The sequence below is a fragment of the Malaya genurostris genome, chromosome 2 (genome assembly GCF_030247185.1).
Source record: "Malaya genurostris strain Urasoe2022 chromosome 2, Malgen_1.1, whole genome shotgun sequence".
Classification (NCBI taxonomy): domain Eukaryota; kingdom Metazoa; phylum Arthropoda; class Insecta; order Diptera; family Culicidae; genus Malaya; species Malaya genurostris.
This window is the reverse complement of record NC_080571.1, coordinates 60,449,318-60,471,540: the sequence shown is the minus strand read 5'-3', so window position 1 is coordinate 60,471,540 and position 22,223 is coordinate 60,449,318. Positions and strand designations below refer to the sequence as shown.

General features: G+C 38.0%; 1 protein-coding gene across 5 annotated transcripts in view; it reads right to left on the bottom strand.

Moving 5' to 3' along the window:
- The window catches only part of LOC131427224 (synaptogenesis protein syg-2), a 957,395-nt gene that overhangs the window by 204,009 nt on the left and 731,163 nt on the right, over positions 1 to 22,223 (bottom strand). For all 5 annotated transcript variants that reach the window (XM_058590216.1, XM_058590219.1, XM_058590218.1 and 2 more), the window contains one exon: positions 11,225 to 11,433. In XM_058590216.1, coding sequence (XP_058446199.1) covers positions 11,225 to 11,433 — 209 coding nt within the window. The remainder of the gene's footprint in view (positions 1 to 11,224; positions 11,434 to 22,223) is intronic.

Sequence of the window (22,223 nt, the reverse complement as noted above, 5' to 3'; positions counted from 1 at the left end):
ACATTTAAAATTCCATTCATTCGAACTTGCTCACTACCAAGAGCGAAGACAATGAAGCAGCTAGACAGTAGCTACTTGTCACTTGAAGCTGAGCAAGCAAAACTTCAAATTACTAGGTACGATAATTCAACTGACGATGAATTCTTCGAGCTTCACTTGAAAATGGCAGCAAATGTCATATGAATTTGATTTGTATCGATATGCTGACGATGTCCGGCCAGCGACTGGCACCATTAAAGAAGGTGACAAGAGATTATAAATACACTCTCCTACTCAATGCTTGATCGGAGAAATAAGTATAAAGCGAGAAGACTAGTGTTTGATGGACAGAGAGGATGTTTGGACATAAGGTATCGGTCGGGTGACGGCCAGGATGTAGACCATGTTCGATGTACGTGCTACTGTGTCTGACTGGCGTTTTAGAGTGACTAGAACAAGATTCAGAGTGGCGAAATGGTAGCGCGTATGCACGGAATGCATAAGAACGCAGGTTCGAGTCCTGTCTCTGAGCGTATATTTTTCCAATAAATCATTTTCTCTGTTAATTTTTCATTCATTTGGCTTCTCCAATATATGTTTCCGCTCAGCCATTGCAAAAACTGAACTTAGTTATGGCGGCTTCACGTCAAACCAACTAAAATTAATAAATCATTAATTTATTGTTTGAAATATTAATAGTAGAGTTTTTTTGGGAACACTGATCAATTTGAGTTTGTTGTGGTTTTCGGTCCGTATTTTATGCGTTTTTAAGTTGTTTCTACGTAATCGTTTCGCTTAAGTTTTTTTTTTTTTTTTTTAAATAACTATTTATTGGAATATGAGTTAAAATTAAATTATTAAGATTTAAATTGGGTGTTCAGCCACAAGTGGTGACTTTTCAGCCCTGTTATATATATATGATTTGGTTATTACCATGAAGACATCATTTGCTTCCGCAATTCTGAGATTTTTGTGTAGGGAAAATTCTAAACCTACTTGTATTGTGTAATGGGGAAAAGGAACTTATATACTAACTTACTAACTAATACAGAGAGCGAATCGATTCAATTGAAGATTGCATCGATTTTTGTCGGAATTTGCTTATAATATTATGTGACATTACATCTAATGGTTCTATATTTGTGAGTCTGTGTAACTCATTTGTACTAAACCAGGGAGGACGCTTCAGAATCATTTTCAGAATTTTATTCTGAATCCTTTGAAGCATTTTCTTCCTGGTGGAACAACAGCTTGACCAAATTGGTACCGCATAAAGCATGGCTGGTCTGAAAATTTGTTTATAAATTAACAATTTGTTTTTTAGACAGAGCTTAGAATTTCTGTTTATAAGAGGATATAAACATTTAATATATTTATTACACTTTGCCTGGATTCCTTCAATGTGATCCTTGAAAGTGAGTTTTTTGTCATACGTTAAACCTAAGTATTTAGCTTGATCAGACCATGTCAATTCCAAGCCATTCAATTTGAGAATGTGATTATTGTTTGGTTTAAGAAAAGAAGCTCTTGGCTTGTGAGGAAAGATAATTAATTGCGTTTTTGCTGCATTTGGTTTAATTTTCCATTTTGACAGATAATCACTGAAAATATTTAAACTTCTTTGTAGGCGACTGCAGATCACTCTTAGATTTCTACCTGTGGCTAACAGACTTGTGTCGTCAAAGAATAACGATTTCTGATAACCAACGGGTAGATTTGGAAGATCAGAAGTAAAAATGTTATACAAGACGCTCGAACCCTGCGGACCACCGGTTCGTACGAATAGCAATTCAGATTTACAATTCTGATAGCTAACCTGAAGAGTACGATCAATTAAATAATTTTGAATAATTTTGATCAAATAAATAGGAAACTGGAAATCAGACATTTTTGCTATTAAACCTTTGTGCCAAACACTGTCGAATGCTTTTTCTATGTCTAGAAGAGCAACTCCAGTGGATAACCCAGAAGATTTATTTGATTTTATCATGTTCGTTACTCTGACAAGTTGATGAGTAGTTGAATGTTCATGACGAAATCCAAACTGCTCTGGTAAAAAAATTGAATTCTCATTTATATGAGTCATCATTCTTAACAAGATAATTTTTTCAAAAAGTTTACTGATAGAAGAAAGTAAGCTAATTGGTCGATAGCTTGATGTTTCTGCTGGGTTTTTATCAGGTTTTAGGATAGGAATTACTTTAGCGTTTTTCCATCTTTTTGGGAAGTAAGCTAATGAAAAACACTTGTTGAAAATTTTAACCAGGAGTCTCAAGGCAACATCGGGAAGATTTTTAATAAGAATATTAAAAATTCCATCATTACCAGGAGCCTTCATGTTTTTGAGTTTCCTAATAATTGATTTAATTTCATCAAAATTCGTCTCAATAATGTCATCGTGTGATAACACTTGGGTTGAAATATGATCATACTTCAGTGAGACTTCATTTTCAATAGGACTCACAACGTTTAAATTAAAATTGTGGATACTCTCGAACTGCTGAGCTAGCTTTTGAGCTTTTTCACCATTTGTAAGAAGTATTTGATTTCCTTCCTTGAGAGCAGGAATTGGTTTCTGAGGTTTCTTAAGAACCTTAGAAAGTTTCCAGAAAGGTTTAGAATATGGTTTAATTTGTTCAACTTCTTTAGCGAAATTTTCATTTCGCAAAAGAGTAAATCTATGTTTAATTTCTTTTTGTAAATCCTTAACTATGTTTTTCATAGCAGGATCACGAGAACGTTGATATTGTCGTCGACGAACATTCTTCAACCGACTGAGCAGTTGAAGATTGTCTTCGATGATAGGAGAATTTAATTTAGTTTGAGCTTTGGGAACTGAAAGATTTCTAGCTTCGATAATATAATGATTCAAATTATCAATTGCTGTGTCGATGTCCGCAGAATTTTCTAAAATAGTTTCATGATCCACATGATTTTCAATGTGAGATCTGTAATCCAACCAATTAGCTCTATGATAGTTGAAAATAGAACTAATTGGATTAATTATAGCTTCGTTGGAAAGTCTGAATGTTACAGGAAGATGATCTGAGTCAAAATCAGCATGAGTAATCGGTTCACTACAAATGTGACTTTGATCTGTTAGAACCAGATCAATTGTAGACGGGTTTTTCACGGAAGAGAAACAAGTAGGATTACTGGGATGAAGAACTGTAAAGTAACCAGCTGAGAGTTGATTATGAAGTATTTTACCATTACTGTTATTTTGCCTACAATTCCACTGGACATGCTTAGCATTTAAGTCCCCTATTACGAAAAATTTCGATCGATATCTTGTAAGTTTTTGCAAATCGCCTTTAAAGAAATTTAATTGTTCGCCGGTGCATTGGAATGGCAAATATGCTCCAGCGATGAAATAAATTCCATGAATGGTTTCAACTTCGATTCCCAAGCTTTCAATAACTTTAGTATTGAAAGAAGGTAAAATTCGATGTTTAATTTGCCGTTGGACAAAAATGGCAACTCCACCACCAATTCCAGTAAACCTGTCAAATCGATGAACCACATAATGTGCATTACTTTTCAATTTTACATTTGGTTTAAGAAAAGTTTCTGTCACAATGGCAATATGAATTTTGTGAACTTTGAGAAAATTATAAAATTCATCTTCACTCGATTTCAAAGATCGAGCATTCCAATTTAAAATATTCAAATAATTATTTAACATCACTGTTAAATTTTAAATTCATTATAATATTATTTGCAAATTTCCATCCGATTTGAAATGCTTCAAAAAGTGATGAAGTCGAATTCATTTGGATGATCATTTGAAAAAGTTGATCTTGTAGGTAGATCATTTTATTTTCAGTTATATCGCCTAAATCGACTTCATTTAAAGAAGCGAATGGCATTGAAGGAATATTTGTAGGTAGACTGCCATTAGAAGAAGATGATTTGGCCGGTCTACCTATTAATAAATTGTTTTCGTTAGAAGAAGAACTGCAAGGCGGTCCTGTGTTTTGATTATTTACATTAGAAGAAATAGGAGATAGATTTCTACCTAATATACCAGCATAACTGACATTAGAAGAAGATGATGACGAGGTCGATCTACCTGTCAATAAATTGTTTTCGTTAGAAGACGAATTGGCAGGTGCCTTAGAAGAATTTTCAGGTATGTTCTGTAAATTTAAGGTCGTTGATTTGACTTGTTGTCTAAGCGAACGAGCGTTTAAAATTTTTTCCCTGACAGGACATTTCAAATAATTGGATTTATGATTTCCATTGCAATTTGAACATGAAAATTTATCAGTGGTTTCATTCATTGGACAAACGTCTTTCGAATGCGATTTACCACAATTCAAACACCGTATATCCATATGACAATTTTTGGTTCCATGGCCGAAGCCTTGGCAACGACGACATTGCGTTAAGTTTGCAATACGATTATGCCGTTTATAATGTTCCCAATGAATTTTAATGTGGGAAATGAAACGTACTTTTTCTAAAGTTTTCAAATTGTTTACATCACTTCGATTGAAGTGTATTAGGTAAAGTTCATGGGAAATTCCAGAGCGTGGTTTAGAAGTGCCATTCGCTCTTTTTTCATAAGTATTACTCGGGAAGGGGGAAGGGGCAAACCAAGCAATTCTTTTATTTCATTTTTAATTTCATCAATACTTTGATCATTTGATAATCCTTTCAAGACAGCCTTGAAGGGTCTCTCTGATTTTATATCATATGAATAAAATTTATGAAGTTTTTCGGACAAATATCGAATAAGACGTTCGTAATCTTCCAATCCATCCACCAAGACTCGACATTCTCCTCTTCGTCCGATTTGAAATGAGACTTTTACTTCCGGGAGAAAAGTAGAAAGCTCAGTACGGAATGCTTTGAAGTCGGAAATCATCACCGTCACTGGTGGCATAGATTGATGTTTCTTCCCAGAACGACAAGCGTCCATTTTGGGAATTTTTGAAGAATTTTCTTCTATGTCGCTACAATCGGATTCAGGAAGAATCTCGTAAATATTGTTAGACGGCATAGAATCAACGGAAGGGAAATCCGTCCGTTGTCTTTTATTTTTACATTCAGATTCTATAAGATCGTGAATGTTATCAGAAAAATGTTGAATAACGGATTGTGATTTATTCCGTATTGAAATTATGTTTAGCCTTAGGCTTGTTGCCTTTCCGGTTGGACGCAGGCATTTTTGAAATTAATGAAATTTTAAATTAAATTAACTAGGCTAAATTAGTCTTCGATTAGACTCCTAGCTAGCCTTAAAAAAGGCTGATTAATTTCTTAGTCACTCTAATATCACTCTTTGTATCACTTAGTCACTCTAATATCACTCTTTGTATCACTTAGTCACTTAGTTAGTGATTCAGGTAGCCTTGAAAAAGACTGAAGCCTTGAATCAATGAAACTCTAGGTAGCCAGAAAAAAATTCCAGGAGCCAAGAGCTATACGCGTGCGGTGCGAACGACTGTTCAACACCGACTGTTTCGCTTAAGTTTTTGATGAGTGATTGACCGTTTGCTGTCTGAACCGGTTTTAAGTATGGTTCTTGGCCGTCAGCTGTAAATCGGATAGTGATTTGCATTCTTTCGTTCTGTGCCTAGTGCTATACGCTGTGCTGCAATTTGAACAATAAGCAACCGACTCGATCAAGCTCCCCGCATACCTCTGTTCTGTGTGAAGCCTAGTTAAAGGCGCTTTCCTGCCGTTGAGATGAGCATGGAGAAGAATTGTGCCAAGTGCTGCCAGGTTATCACCGGCATCGACTCATTTGTCTGTCGTTGATACTGCGGTCGTATGTTTCATATGGCTTGTTCTGGTGTCTCCCGTGCTCTTTTGGGCTATTTCACTACGCATCGAAAAAATCTCTTTTGGATGTGTGATGACTGTGCGAATTTATTCGAGAATTCACATCTTCGATCTATTACAAAAGCGGCAGATGAAAAGTCTCCATTGATGGCACTCACGGAAACAATAAACGGCCTACAAAGCGAGATCAAATCGTTGTCCAAGCCAACACCACAAGCACCTAAACCGTTCAATCGGCCCTGGCCATCCTCTGAATATCGTCGTCCAGCCAAGAGGCCTCGCGGACCTGATCTCGAAGGTTTTGCGTGTAAAACCGGGTCGAAACAAATAGGGGAAAGTGTCGTTTGTGTTCCAGTGTGTGAACAACCAATTGATAAATTTTGGCTGTATTTGTCACGCATTCGCCCGGTTGTCACCAACAATGACAGTTCCGCTACGGTACGTGCCAATTTGGGAATGACTCAGGATCCAGTGGTAGTCAAGTTGGTTGCCAAAGGTTCTGACATTAGCAACATGACGTTTGTTTCGTTTAAAGTTGGCCTCGATCCTGCTTTGGAATTCGTTGCTTTGGATCCAGCAACTTGGCCACAAGGTATATATTTTCGAGAATTCGAGGAAAAGTCTACTAAAAAATTTCGGAACCTTACTCCTGCGAATTCGTCTCCAACGCCTACATTAACGGAAGTAACGGACGCAGCCGTTCAGCAATAACTGAATGCAGAACACTGGGACGCACTGTTGATGGCAATGTGGAAGCCTCTGACCCCTCCGACCCAGTCCTGCCGTCGCAGCCAGCGTTCATCAGTCGTCCCGGTCCTGCGGGCGGATGTGGTGAAGGGGGCTTCCAAACTTTCCATCTTGGCAAGTATTCGTCAACTTCTAGTTTAGCTTGTGCTGATTCGTTTTCCGGTTGCAGCTCGATTTTTTCAATCCAGACACCGGGACGCACCGCAGTTGGTTTTATGGAAGCCTCTGACCCGCTCGCTACAGTCGAGCCATTGCAGCCAGCGCTCATCAGACGTCCCGGTCCTGTGTGCGAGATCGGCGATGAGGTCTTCCAACCCGCCACGTATACAAAACGTTTGGACAATACCGGCATTGACTTCTTTCCTGCTTCCAGCCCGCAATCGGCTCTATTGTACTACCAAAACGTCGGCGGTATGAATACATGCCTGAACGATTACTTACTGACTTGGCGAATTTTTTGATATTATCGCGTTAACGGAAACTTGGCTGAGTGATAGTACCCTCTCTACGCAAGCATTTGGTACCAATTATGAAGTTTTCCGTGGCGAATTAAACTGAGCGACTGTTCGTTGTTTCTCTGTGTGGTTTATATTCCACCGAATTGGACTCGTGATTTATCATTGATTGACTCGCATATTCACTCGTTAGAAGATGTCATTGCTGCCCATATGCATCCGGCAGATGAAATACTTATCGTCGTTGATTCCAACTTTCCAAGCCTGAAATGGCTCACAGCTTCCGATGGTTTTCTGTTTGCAGATCCAATGCATTCCTCGTTTCACGATGGTATTATCAACTTGCTTGACCGGTACAGTTTTAATTTACTGCGTCAAGTAAATCACGTTAAAAATGAGCACAATAGAATCCTCGATGTCTGTTTTTCAATCAAATCGGACTGTGCACCTAAAATCAACGCAGCACCCTCTCCTCTGGTGAAGTCCGTTAGGCATCCTCCTCCTCTGCACATTGAGCTTGAATGGAATCGATCGTTGAACAATTGCAAGATATCTCACATCGTCAGATATAATTTTAAAAGAGCTGACCACAACAGTATTATTGCATTTCTTACAAGCATTGACTGGAGTGAAATGCTTGACAATGGCGATGTTAATCTTGCAGCTCAAACATTTTCCAACGTTCTGATGTATGCTATTGACCAATATGTCCCTAAACAAATTAGTAAGCCACCCGAACAAGTACCGTGGCAAACCGTAGAACTACAACGACTGAAAAGTTTAAAAAGGACAGCATTAAAGAAATATTCTAAGAACGGAGGTTTGTTGCTCCGGCAAAACTACGTAGAAATCAACAAAGTTTACAAAAAGACAGCTGAACGTTGCTATGCCAACTATTTACGCAGTGTGCAGAGGAGATTAAAGTCTAATCCAAAATCATTCTGGAAGCACGTTAGCGAGCAAAGGAAGGAGTCAGATGTTCCTTCATCTATGTTTTACAATGAACAGACAAGTTCTAGCATGCAGGAAATTTGCGAAATGTTCATGAAAAAATTCTCTGAGATATTTTCTAGAGAAATCTTAGCATCTTCCCAAATCACCCAGGCGGCACTTAACGTTCCCGTTTTGGGACAGTCAATGAATTCAATTAACATAAGCGCAAGTTCCGTAAAAACAGCAGTCGCAAAAATGAAGTCTTCACACTCTGCTGGACCCGACGGTATCCCGGCTGTTATTTTGAAGCGATGCTTTAGTGGTATTATAGTACCTCTATGTCTTCTGTTCCGACTGTCACTCATGACTGGAGTATTTCCTGATATCTGGAAATCTGCTTATATGTTTCCTTTTTTTTTTTTGTTTCAATTATAGAGGCTTTAACATCTTAGGTCATTCGCCTCTTCGGACCAGAAAAACTTTCTGACCCTATGTGCGGGGTTGGGAATCGAACCCAGGCGGGCTGCGTGAAAGGCATCGACTATCCCATCACGCTATACCCGTCCCCTTTATATGTTTCCTGTGTACAAAAAAGGAGACAAGAAGAACATCGACAATTACCGTGGTATCACCGCTCTTAGCGCCATTCCTAAATTGTTTGAGCTTGTCGTGTTGGAGCCTATTTTTAATCACTGCAAGCAGTACATCGTTGAAACTCAACACGGGTTCATGCCGAAACGCTCAACGGCCACCAACCTACTAACTTTCACGACGTTTTTAACGGATGCTATGTCTAAAGGTCTTCAAACGGACGTTGTCTACACGGATCTCTCTGCTGCTTTTGATAAAATTAATCACGCTATCACAATTGCCAAATTGGACAGACTGAGCTTCGGTTCCAACATTCTTCGGTGGATCCAATCGTATCTTTGCAATCGACGGCTGGCGGTTAAGATCAATGAAAATGTTTCCAAGGAGTTTTTTGCTTATTCTGGTATTCCACAAGGCAGTCATCTCGGACCACTGATATTTCTACTGTATTTCAACGACGTGAACTTTTCATTGAAAGGTTCACGATTATCTTTCGCGGACGACCTAAAGTTATTCCAAATTATCAAGACTCTTGAAGATGCCTATCTCCTTCAAAGTGAGCTTGAAATTTTCTCCGAGTGGTGTGAAATTAATAAAATGACGCTAAATATCAGCAAATGCTCGATTATCACCTTCACACGAAAAAAAAACACCTATTCGTTTCAATTATTGTCTTCGAGGATCAGTGATTGATAGAGTCAATTGTGTCAAAGATCTTGGCGTTCTTCTCGACGAACAATTGAATTACAAGCAGCATATTTCGTACATCGTGGTAAAGGCTTCTCGTTGTCTAGGATTTGTCATGAGAACCGCCAAGCATTTCACAGATATATATTGTTTGAAATCTCTCTACTGCTCGCTTGTACGGTCAACACTCGAATATTGTTCGTCAGTATTGGAACCCTCACTTTCATAATAGAGCTTTAAGACTTGAATCAATACAGCGCAGATTCGTTCGTTTCGCTCTTCGTCGTTTGCCCTGGAATAACCCTCACCAGCTGCCTAGTTATGAAAGCCGTGGGATGTTTATCGGACTCGTTACTCTACAAGTACGCCGAGATCTGTTCCGTGCAATGCTGATTGGCGATATTTTGACGAACAATATTGATTGCCCTGCACTACTTAGTCATATCAACATCAACGTTCGTTCTAGAGCTCTTTGCAACAACAACCTCCTCAGAATGCCTCTACGTCGTACTAACTACGGAATCAACGGTGCCGTTATTGGATTGCAGCGAACCTTCGATGGCGTATCTATGGGATTCGATTTCCATTTTCCTCGTAGAAGAATAAAAGCGAATTTTTTGAATATTCTTAGAAATAATCATTAGGACTTTAGTTTGTCTGTTGATTAAAATATATATAAATATATATATATATATATATATATATATATATATATATATATATATATATATATATATATATATATATATATATATATATATAAATAAATAAATAAATAAATAAATAAATAAATAGTGCTTTTCACTATGCATTCAATATACCGATATATGTTATCTCCGTTATTAACTTTGTAATATCAACGGATTTGCGCAATAGTTGATTTTTATCATTCAATTTATAATCCTGAAAGACAATCAATAACATAGAAGAAGAAAACATTCCAAATAAAAGGAGATAATTTAGTAAAATAGAGTAATCAGAAGTGAAACGTTGAAAATATCTGATAACTGAAAGGACATGGACAGCAGGAACCAAGTGGATCAATTCTTGGTTCATTTTTTCCGCCGGATTCCACACGGCATCTAGGCTCGTACTGTCCGGTGAGAGCTAATAGGTACTATCAATCTCCTAATGGACCCCAACCCCTCAGACACGGAAGAACCCTAAAAGTAGTAGATGAAATACGACTGCGTTCAAATTGGAGGACTGAATACAGGGTGAACCATTTAAAGTGGAATTGTCAGATTGACTAATCACATACCGCGTTGGAAGCAACATTCCATGTCATTCATTCCATGCCACTGAAAACCCTCAATTAATTGAGGAACAGTCTCTATACGACCAAAAAGTTACAGTTTGATGTGTTTTTTTTTCAAGACGATGACGGAGCAATGAAAACTGTTAATAGCGATTGTTATCGAGCCATGATAAATGATTTTGTTCATTGAAAATAATTTGAATGGCTACTGGTTTCAACAGGACGGTGCAACATGCCATACAACTGGACTAACAATCGATTTGTTACGACCATTGTTCTCCGGACGAGTCATATCGAAAAACGGCGATTTTGACTTGCCCCCCCGAGATCAACCGATTAGCCGCCACGAGACTTTTTTGTGAAATCCAAGATATACACTAGGTAGCCGATTAAAATTATAAGAATATAAATAATGTTTTGAAGAACAGACTAGCAACCTTCTCGTGATAATCATCTAGTCGTTTCGCGAAAAAAAAAACTAATACGATCCACTGTGAGTGTTTGTATAGATCAGTTAAATTCAACTGCGGTAAATCGATTTATTCGGAGAAATGACTCATTTGACGATATGTTCGATTTTTTATGAAACCAATATGAAGTAATGAAACTGACATAGCAGAAAGTTTTCATTTCCGGCACGAGCAAACAAGCCCATATCGTTTGAAGTTATGTACCAATCTAATGAATTTCAATGATATGCATTTGTCAAGGATGGGAGAGTATTAGCAGCTGTGTGGTAGCCCAAAAAGAAGCCTCCCAAACCACCACCACAATAATCACTTACCTTAACCGGTGTGTAGGTGAGAGAGGATGCCTGTTCGGTGTGCACTCGGTACCCGCTCTGGGGCATATCGATTGTCTCGGCCGTGTTGTTGAAGGACCACTTGAACGATTCCGGCGGTGGATAGGCGTCCACATGGCACAGAATTTCCGCCGCTTCGTTCCGTGCCACCCCGTAGATTTTCTTCTGATCCGGCTGGCAAATTGGTTTGTCTGTAAGTAAAAAAAAAAATGGCGTACTGTAATATCTTTTCAAACGAAACGTGTCATACCAAGTTTGAACCGACTTCGCTCAAGCTGTGTCAGACGTTAAATATCAAAATTTATAACCATAAGGCAAATTGCTGTTTCTGAGAAGCTTTTTGCTGAACCGAATTTCATTCCTCCCACACTGCTGTCGAGTCACCATATCACAATCGTTTCCCGTTATGCCGTAATAACTTCTCACCGGAACCGCAATGATTCTGCGTTCCGACGCAAATTCGGCCATTCACAAAACCGACGTCAGAAGCATTCCAGCGACACGTTCGCAGCTACTACCAAAGTCGTCCTCAGCAGCAGTGCTTCCGACTCGGCAAGAGTTATTTCGGATCGATACGCATTTCGAAAGTAATAAAGTACAATTGCATCGAATTTCTCTGATTTATGGCATTCCATATTTTCAGCGGTACTACAGAAGCGACCATCGAACGGAATCCGTACTAACGTGCTTCGGTGCACGGATAACGGTTGCGGTGCGAGACAGAATATGTGCTTGCTTCTTGTGGTGTTCAGATTCAACTGGCACCCGCCCGGAACTGGGTTCCCATTCTAGAACGAAACACCACACGTGCGAAATATTCCCTGGCAGAGAAGCGGCAATGGGGAAATGCTGCTCCTTGATTCAATTTGCAATCTTTTAACATCTTAAGATAATTGAATTGATTTTCAGATCAGTATCTGGAGTATGATGCCTTCAGAGAATGATTCACACATTTCATAAAGCCATAGAGACATGATAGGTAAAAATATTTCGAATAGTTTCACAACCCTGGAGAAAACAGGAAGATTACCATGTCGGCTGTCGGATTCGTACGATATTTCCGATGAGGTGTTGGTTGAATGCCTCCCTCTGTTGTAATTGGTTTCAAACGTTATTTTCATTCGACAGCACGAGAGAAACGAGATTCTATTCAATTCGCAATATCAGCACAGCTCGCTCAAGCATCCTCGGCAGCCCACAGACAATAATTCCGGCGGAAGTGTAATTCATCAATTATAACTGCGACTAATGATACTGGCAGAGTTTGTTAGCGATGCAATCAAGCTCACTTCCCTTGAGCAGACCGGAGCAGATCTTGATCTTTGCTGATGGATAGGAAATTATTGTTGTGAACCGACAACTAATCCTGTCTGCGTACGGAGGAAACCTATTATTTATGCTTGAAGCGTCTGCCGAAGATACGGAGCAAATGCGGTTTTTCAGAAAATGGAAACAGTCGTAAAGATGGATGCTCGTACCACAGCCATTGTTCTGGGAACAATGCTCGTCTATATGAGTTCTGTCTCCGGCAAGGACTAGTCAATGCCAGGGAGCTAAAAGTGCTAATTTGTCTGTCCGTATAATGAACGATTGGTAGTGTTTGAATAATAGTTAGGGATATTTATGGTCTTACAAGTTTGCCGATTGCTAACCACAACAATAAATACTTGTTGTCAGGACTAAATTGTTACTTGAAAGGATTGGTCTGCATTGTGACAAAGCTCCATGGTTTCATGGGTCTTGTCTTGTGGCATTCGAATCACTTTGTTATTAAATATGTGTGGGCAAACTTTTTAAAGAATTATAAAACGACTGGGAAGGACGCAATCATGGTGCTTGCGTGACACTTCAACAGGTGAAAGAGTTTGACGTTAAAAAGCTGCTAGTGATCGGTTTTGGTTGACTGCTTTTCAGTAGTAAATTTTGTGAAACATAAAAATTAACAAAGTTGTGACTTACGAGAGCCAATTGAAAATTTGATTCTGCAAGTGATTTGCTGCTGCGAACTGTTTTTACCATATTTTCGAAACAAATGAGTATAGTATAGGAGCTCTGCCGCGCGACTCCGTGCGATCTGTCAAGTTTCGCGTCGCGTGTCGCTTTCTCTCTGGCTTCACCCAAAGGCGTACGGGCGATTCTATAACATTTCCCCGAAAATCATTCCCCAGAAACCATTTCGTCGGAAAATTGCTTGCAGAATGAACCATTCCCCAAAAAAGCACTTCCCAGAGTGTACCTTATTCCAGAAAACTAAACCCCCCAAAATACTGTTTCCCAGGAAAGCGTTCTTCAGAATATTGTGATTTTCAGCTTGGCATAGAATGCGACGGAATCGCCGCAGAATAGCGAAATAATGAGCGTCAGAATCACAGGTGCCAGGTTGCAGATTTGCATGTAAATTTGCCGATTTCTTTTGTAAGCAGACTTTGCAATTTTGCAGACATCTTACAGGTTTTTAGAAATTTTATATACAATCATCAAATTTACAGACTTTTAAAATTGCGCCAGGCTTCTTGTTTGGGTTTTCTCGTCATACTTATGAAATTTAACACTTGCATTGGAGTGCAAACGTGAAAAATTTACCTGGCATCTTCTGGTTAAAACAACTGCCCTGGAGTTGGGCAGTTGTTTCAACCCCTTCGCTGCCTGTTGTACTGCAGTTTACAGAATTTTTATATCAAAAATTAGAGCGAATAGAGAAATAAATCGTCTGGTGCGTTGAAGGCAAATGCAGATTTGAAAGGTAATATTCTCTAGCAACAAGAAAAATTTATTTGTTCAATAAAAGCATCAACAAGTATGTATATGTCAACGACGACTGAATTTTTAGAGTATTCGATTTACAATTTTTTCATAGTAGTTTATTTTTATAGTTAATATTGATAATGTTTCAAAGGAAGCACGTGGTTTTTAAGGCATTTTGTCGATATCGTGTCGCATCACAATTTTTGTTAACCACCGGTGAAAATTACTGTATAGAAAGTCGAAGCTTTTTTTTCCTGAAATTTTTACACTCAAAAAATAAATCAAATTACTTCTACTTGAAAACATACATGAATCTCATCTATCATACTTTTCACTGGATGGATACATTAAATGTATCGAGTTGCTTATATAGCATGTATCTTTTTCAAAAAGTAAATAATATATTAGTTTTCCAGTAGAAAATATGTGATTTACGTATATTTGTTAACTGAAGTTCACGTAAGGATTACATGACGTGAACATTCATTTTATGCATAGGAAAATCATGTAACAATTATATGAAATGATGCATGAGGTTATAGCATATGGAGTTCACTTAAAAGGGGGGGGGGGGGGGGGGGTGGAGTGTCTAACACTTTTGAAAAGTCATTTATTATTTTCTTTATATTTTCTTATAGTAAAACATTTCAAAAGTATTCTGTGAAATTTTCAAACCTATTGGAACGAAACTCTGGAAGTTATGGACCTTTATCTATAGTTATCTGATTCTGCGAAGAAGCAAGAGCTCGACGCACAGGCAACAGCTACAAAATGGCGAATGTTTTCGTGAAAAATCGTAATTTTCACTTTGAAGAACCACCAAAAATAAAAAAAAAATCAAACAGAAACGTTGGGGTCTAGAAAAACTTCTTCTCTAACTATGCTGCGTTCATTTGTTCTCTTCTGATTAGTCTGCGCTGAGATACAGTGGACACCTCAAATCGTGATTTTTAAGAAGCGTCCTCAAAAATACCTCTTCACCGAATTATTTCTCAATATTTTTCCACGAAAAAATTACGAAATGTTGTTCGAATGATGCTTTTTATTATCGTTTAGACTCTACCCCCCCCTTCAGCATTTTTAAAGGAACAAGAGTTAGCAAATTAGCAATATTAAGAATTTTTTAGTTATCCTTAAAAATAACTAACTAAAATCAGTAAATCAACTAGTTCTTTCGCCAAAATACTGATTTCGGTCTTTGCTCGCATGGGATTGATTGCGATATGTGAGTCCAAATCAAGGAGGCACCAAAATCTACCCTCAAGTCAGATTTCACAACAAGAGTAAACGATTGTCTTTCAACCATGTATAACCATCTTTTCTATAAATACAAAAAAATAGTATAACATTCGTTCAAACTTTAGAAAAATTTTCCGAGGCCCGGTGAGTTGTCAACAAAGAGGTCTCGAGATCTCAGAGCTGGCTGGACCGATTTTTATCAAACTAGTCGCAAATGAAAGGTCTCCCCGTCACCCAGAACGCTATTGAATGGTTTTCAGATCGGATGTTTTCCTTTTGAGTTATACGAAGTTTTATGTCAAAATTTTCAGTTTTTTGACAATATCTGTCACAACAGACCTTGAAAACAGAATAAATATTTAGACTTAGATTCCGCACAGTAATAGCTATCCAACAAGCCATAGATTGTCAAAATCCGTCTATTTTTAACGGAGATATCGACATTTTTGTGTAAGCGACTTTTCGCCTTATTCCAGTAGTAGGAGTTTTGAGCGCTGTGTGACAAAGCAATGCTTGGTGTTTCCCGCGGACCCACACGGACCGAAGAATGCGGCCAACATAGAAAATTACCAACGCCATCTGGAATCTTCTCATCCTAAATTCAATTCACCGGCCACTACCGATCGCCAGCTGAAAGCTGGATTCTCGAGAATCCGCGACCCCGAAACTACATTATATAATGATACTATTCTAGTTTTAAGTTAGACGATAATTAAGATTAGTAAATACCCTTGGCATCTTAGAGCTTAAGCAGTGTGCCTTGATATTATATTATATTATATTATTGAATAATAAAAAAAAAAGCAATGCTTGGGAGCGATTTTTTATACTGTTACATACAAACAATTGTAATTTTTGTAAGTAACAAAAAGGCTGTTTACAGCATCCTTTTTTATGACATTTTGCCTCGGATCGATTTTAGCACGGTTCGTTTTTGGCAACATAATCGTTCGAGTATGACATGTAAACTAGATGATGGTGGCATTTTCAAGTTGAAAGTAATTCCATAATTATTTCGATTTAAACTATTCACATTAATAAATGCTGGAACAACATAACTCCCATATACAATTCGACTCAGTTCGTCGAGATCAGCAAATGCGTGTGTGACAAATATTTTCACTCAATTTTCTCGGAGATGGCTAAACTACAAACTATACAAACTCAGATTCATATGAAAAGTAGTATAATCCCAAACTAGGTTCCTGAATTACGTTTGTATACGACTTCTGATTGAGGAACCACAGGATGATATGTGAAACGAAATTAAAATAATGCAATTCATTTTTCGCGTAGATGGCTGAACCGATCTAAGATTCAAACGAAATCTAATAACCATTTATGATTCAAATGAGAGGTCTTAAAATTCTATAAAACATTTACTTTTTAGTCAGATCCGTCTTCCGGCTTAGGAAATACAGGGTGATTATATTTGAATTTAAATAAACGTAGCTAAATGATTTCATACCCGTTATCTTGTTTGATTATTTTTTATTAAGGTAGCGCTTCGCCGTGGTCAGGTCGAAACAAGACATCTCACTGCTTCCTATTGCTTTGTCGTCGAAATTACACCCTAAATTGCAAATTTCTAAAATACTAACCCGATTCACGAAAAATCAATAACATACGATTGTAGCTAAATGATTTTACTACGTATTTGGCGAAAAATATCAGTTAGAAAGCTTTTCTTTCGCGAGATTTCGTGCGAGTTTTGTTAAAATTTGGTTTTCTTTTTTCCTTTTCTCGCTATAAACAACTCGCATATGTAGGGATGTGCTACGTTTTCAACAAAGCGTCAAAGCTAGTAGCGATGAAAATCTTTACTGATTCCTGGTTCTACTGAAACATGAATAGAAATTATTTTACAAAGTAGTAACACTTACTTACATTTTCTACTCATCTATATTCAACGTTTACGCAGAGAGAACGGACAACGAAAACAAAAGAAATGTTGTTAGCGTCTACCGCATGTAGCATTTTGCACACCCCAATGCATGAGTTGACATTGTGTGCGTGCGAAAGAATAAGGAAAAACTCATTTATTTTTATAACTCGCACGAAATCTTTCGATAAAAATGTTTATCAGGCACAATTTATATACGAACCGATAGAAAAATTAATTATCTAGAATCGTATGTTCTTGGAATTTCCGTTTTCTTTACCGTTTTCTCACAATTTTGGGTAAAGTGCGTGAAACCCCGGGATAGACAGCGAACTCCCGTGACCACGGCGAAGCGCTACCTTATGCTCGATATTCTTAGAACCCTCTTTTTTAGACTAATAAAGCTTTAAATAATCATAATTGCTTCGAAAATTACAGTAAATAAGCATTCCCAACGTTTTCTTGAAATTAGTTCGTTCTGGAACATTATTTTCGTGGGACTGGTTCATTCTAGTATATGATTTTCTGGTAAAAGATCTGTTCCGGTAAACGTTGTTCTGGGGAATGTTATATCTGGGAAATGAATTCTAGGAAATGGTTTTCTGGGTAATAGAATACAACCGGTACGGGCGTGTGTAATTAATATAATTCTTTCATCATTAGTGATTACCTCAATACTCAAGCCTTGAAGTCAAGTTGTAGATGAAAATGCATGGTGTTTAGTTCAGAAGACATCTGATGTCTGATTTTAGAACTAAATACCATGCGTCTCCATCTGATGAAAACTTGATGGAGACGCATGGTTTTTCGATAGATTTTTTCTGATTATTGAGTCTGATATTATATCCGTCCAAATTTTTTAAAAATATGAAAATCATACAGCGTAATGTACCCGTAAATGATTTATTTTTGATGTAAAATTTAGAGTGGTACCAAAATTGTAGGTACAAACAAAAAATAATCGAAAATTTTGATAAAAGAATTTTATATGAATTTTTTTTTAAAAATTTGGATATTAAAACGGTTATCCGTAACGACCGCAACTAGGTAAAAACCGGGTACAAATTCCTCTATCTTGTGAATATTTGTGTGATCCTCACTAGTTGCTATATATGCGGTACGTAAATTCGCATAAAAAAAGACTTCAGTGTAATCTATTTCGATGTAAAAGTAGTATCTGTATTAGTCTAGGAGTATCGTTTCTCGTCGAATAAATAGGGAGCGGGTAATTTCGCCGAAAACCATTTCGCTGAAAGTCGTTTCGCCGAATGCCATTTCGCCGAAAGGGTCATTTCGCCGAAAGGGTCATTTCGCCGAAAAGGACATTTCGTCGAAAAGGTAATTTCGACTATATTATATTTTGTGTTATTACGTCTCCTGTATAACCGATGTGGAGCAGCCACATAACCGAAGCCAAAAAGGCTCGGCGGCACAAAGTCACCGAGGTGACGCCATCTGAGTTGGCCGCCGACCCGCCGTCGGAAGCGGTCTCTTGCATACAAATCTGTAACCACCTCGATTGCCCGGTCTACTCAAAGCTAGGTTTCTTTGCTTTCGTTAGGTCAAAACGACGTGGCGAAGCCGTATTAGATATTTTTTCATTTTCACTTAAGAAACGGAAAATACCACATACATTTGCCTGGTAGATACACCTGGATCAGGGTCATTTCGCCGAAAGCGATTTTGTCGAAAGCCATTTCGTCCTAAAATCGTAATTAGAGTTGATTTAAAAAAAAGACAAATGAAAGATGATAGCGTTAACGCCCGTTTTGTTGACCTACAATTGTACTACTTGAATAAAGATTGATTTTTGTACTCTTGAATAAAGATTGATTCATGAACCTCCCAAGAAAACTTGTTGACTTTTAGCTACTAAGCATCAAAGCAATTGCATAGGTGTATCTACCAGTGGTATTTTCCGTTAATTAGGTAAAAATGAAAAAATATTTAATGCGGCTACGCCACATCGTTTTAGTTCATGTGCTATCGGACCTAACTAAAGCAAAGAAACCTAGCTTTGAGTAGACCGGGCAATCGAGGCGGTTACAGGTTTGTATGAAAGAGGCCGCCGCTTCCGACGGCGGTTCGGCGGCCAACTCAGCTGGCGTCGGCCCGTTATGTGGTTATGTGGCTGCCCCACGTCAGTTATGCAGGAGACATAACATACAGGAGACATGACCCTTTCGGCGAAATGGCTTTCGGCAAAATGACCCTTTCGGCGAAATAACTCTTTCGGCGAAATGACCCTTTCGGCGAAATGACACTTTCGGCGAAACGACATTCGGCGAAATGGTACTCGGCGAAATGACCGCTCCCGATATACCTATGCAATTGCTTCGATGCTTAGTAGCTAACAGTCAACAACATTAAGATGATTTCAGGATTCGGCGCAATGACACCTTCGGCGAAATGTCATTCGGTGAAATAATCCTTTCGGCGAAATGGCTCTTGGCGGAACGGCTTTCAGCGGAATGGCTTTCGGTGAAATGACCCTGATCCGAATAAATACGAAGACTTTTCTTTTTATATATCAAAACTGATTGAAAGCTATCTACTAAAACGCTTCGATTACTTGCCAAAGTCTATCTGTAATTTTTCAAAAGGCACGGATGGGATAGCCTTCAATCTGTAGGTTTTAATAACAGCTTTAAAATAAAAATTGTCAACAAAAATTAATACCCTGATTTTTTTTATTTAACTTTTTCGGATTATTTTGTGATTATTGAGAAAAAATTTTTTCCAGTGTATATTTTTTTAGAGTGCCTAATCTATTCCCTACAACTTCTTGCTGAACGCAATTTTTGTACAAATAACGGTTCCCGAGTTACGACGATTTGAAGAGGCAATTTTTGTGAAATGCAAAAATACATACGCCCTTTTTAAAAATTAGTCGTGAGTCGGGTTGACCTTTCCATCGGTTCAAAACTTATGGTTTGTCATCCAAATCGGAGAAGGTCGATTCTGATTTTGTCACTTTTTCGTCTACTCATTCCTGGAATTGCTCTAATAGATCTAACACATATTTAATGCATTCTGACATATTTTTAGGTGTTGAAGCAGTTTTTTGTCAGTCTTGCCAAATTCGTGGTAAGAGGAGAAAATAGCCACCCAATTCAAATTACGCGTTATATATTTGTAAATAATTTCTTAGACGCAACTATATGCATTAAAGGAACGGTTTGGCAGCTACTGATTTACGTCCACGTTTTGTCTTTCTCATATAGAAAGGTTATGCAATCACTGTGAAAACCGACTTTTGAACTGAGGCCCGGAGGGCCGAGTGTCATATACCATTTGACGCAGTTCGTCTAGAACGCAAAATGTCTGTGTGTGTATGTACGTATATGTGTATGTAACGTTTTTTTGCAAATACAAAATTCTTGAATATTATTTGAACCCGACCACCTGGGTAAAATGTGCAAAAAATTGTGAAAATAAGGGCACCAACTTTTTTCGGAAATGGTTGAACCGATTTTCACAAACTTAGATTCAAATGAAAGCTCTTTAGGTGAGTTTCATTTTGATCTGACTTATGGGGTAAAATGTGCAAAAAAATAAAAATATGTGTTCTTACTTCTCTCATAGATGGCGCAACCGATTTTCACCAATTTAGGTTTAAATGAAATGTCCTGTGGTCGGAATTCTTAAATATAGGGTAAAGTGTGTTAAAAGGGCGAAAACCGTAAAAAAAATCTAAATCGGCCTCAACTCTTCTCCAATTGATAGTTTTTATCTGCAGACGGTCAAACAAACCGATTTCGGTTGTTTGTTTAAGAATCGAAGCGAATTATTTTAAAAAATACAACAGTATTATATATGATAGTATGATTGATATGAGAAAGGCATTATTATACCACTAGGTGGATTAAGGAGTGTATCGAACAAAAGCTATCCACATACATTTGTGTTGTAAGCATGTATTTGTGATGGTTTTTTATGCTCAGATCACAGCATGCTTTGCGTTTGGCTGTTAGCTTTCGTTTGTTTACTTATTTGTGCGGTTGAAATTCTGCGTTTTCAAAAAGTCCCGTATTGAAAGGGAAGTGAAAATTAAGGTTCTGGGCACATGGCTAAGTTTAAAGGGTATTACTATGCGAAAATTGGCAAAACGGTTTGTAATTCATCATGTCAGTGTTAAAACTATCAATAATAAGTTTGTGGAACACTATTTTTTGGATGAGCTACCAGGAAGAGGCAGAAAACTCGATTCTTCAAACCCGAAACTGGATCAGAAAGTGATATCTCTAATCATGAAGAACAAATCAATGTCAATACGTGATTCGGTCAAAAAAGCAGGAACGAGTGTTGGAATGATCCAACGTATCAAGAGGCGAAATCACCTGAAGACCTACAAGAAGTACGAAATCTCGAAACAAAGTGTATAACAGAAGAAGCGAGCAGCAACAAGGGCCCGGAAATTGTATTCACGTATTTTGCAGTGTTCGGACACATGCGTTTTGATGGACGATGAGACTTATGTAAAAGAGGACTCAAAAACCCTTCCAGGAGCACAATACTTTACTGTCGTCGTTGAGGAGGATGTGAGCGATACGGACAGGTCGATTCAAGTAGAGAAATTTGGTCGAAAGGTGCTGGTATGACAAGCAATATGTTCCTGTGGTTTGAATTCAATCATTTTCTACACTACCGGAACTATAAATGCAGAAATCTATCGATCCGAGTGTCTCCAGAAGAGATTGTTGCCTTTATATAAGAAGCATAGTACACTTCCAATGTTTTGGCTGGATTTAGCGTCGGCTCACTATGCCAAAACCACTCTCAATAGGCTTGCGAAAAAGGAGATAAATTTCATTGATAAAAATATCAATCCACCAAATTGCCCTCAGCTTCGACCGATCGAACGTTACTGGGCAATCATGAAGAGGGTCTTCAAGAAAACTGGTAAGGCAACTGGGAACATGCAGGAGTTCAAAAAAATTTGGGCTCAATTTTGCAACACTTATCCGGAACTTGATGAAGAGCGTTCGATCCAAAGTTCGAAAATTCGCGAAGGAAAAACTTAAATTTCATCCGGTTTTCATTATGCTCAAGTTTAACCTCGTACAATAAAGGATCAATTTTTAGTTTGAATGAAATATCGTTTTTTATCATATT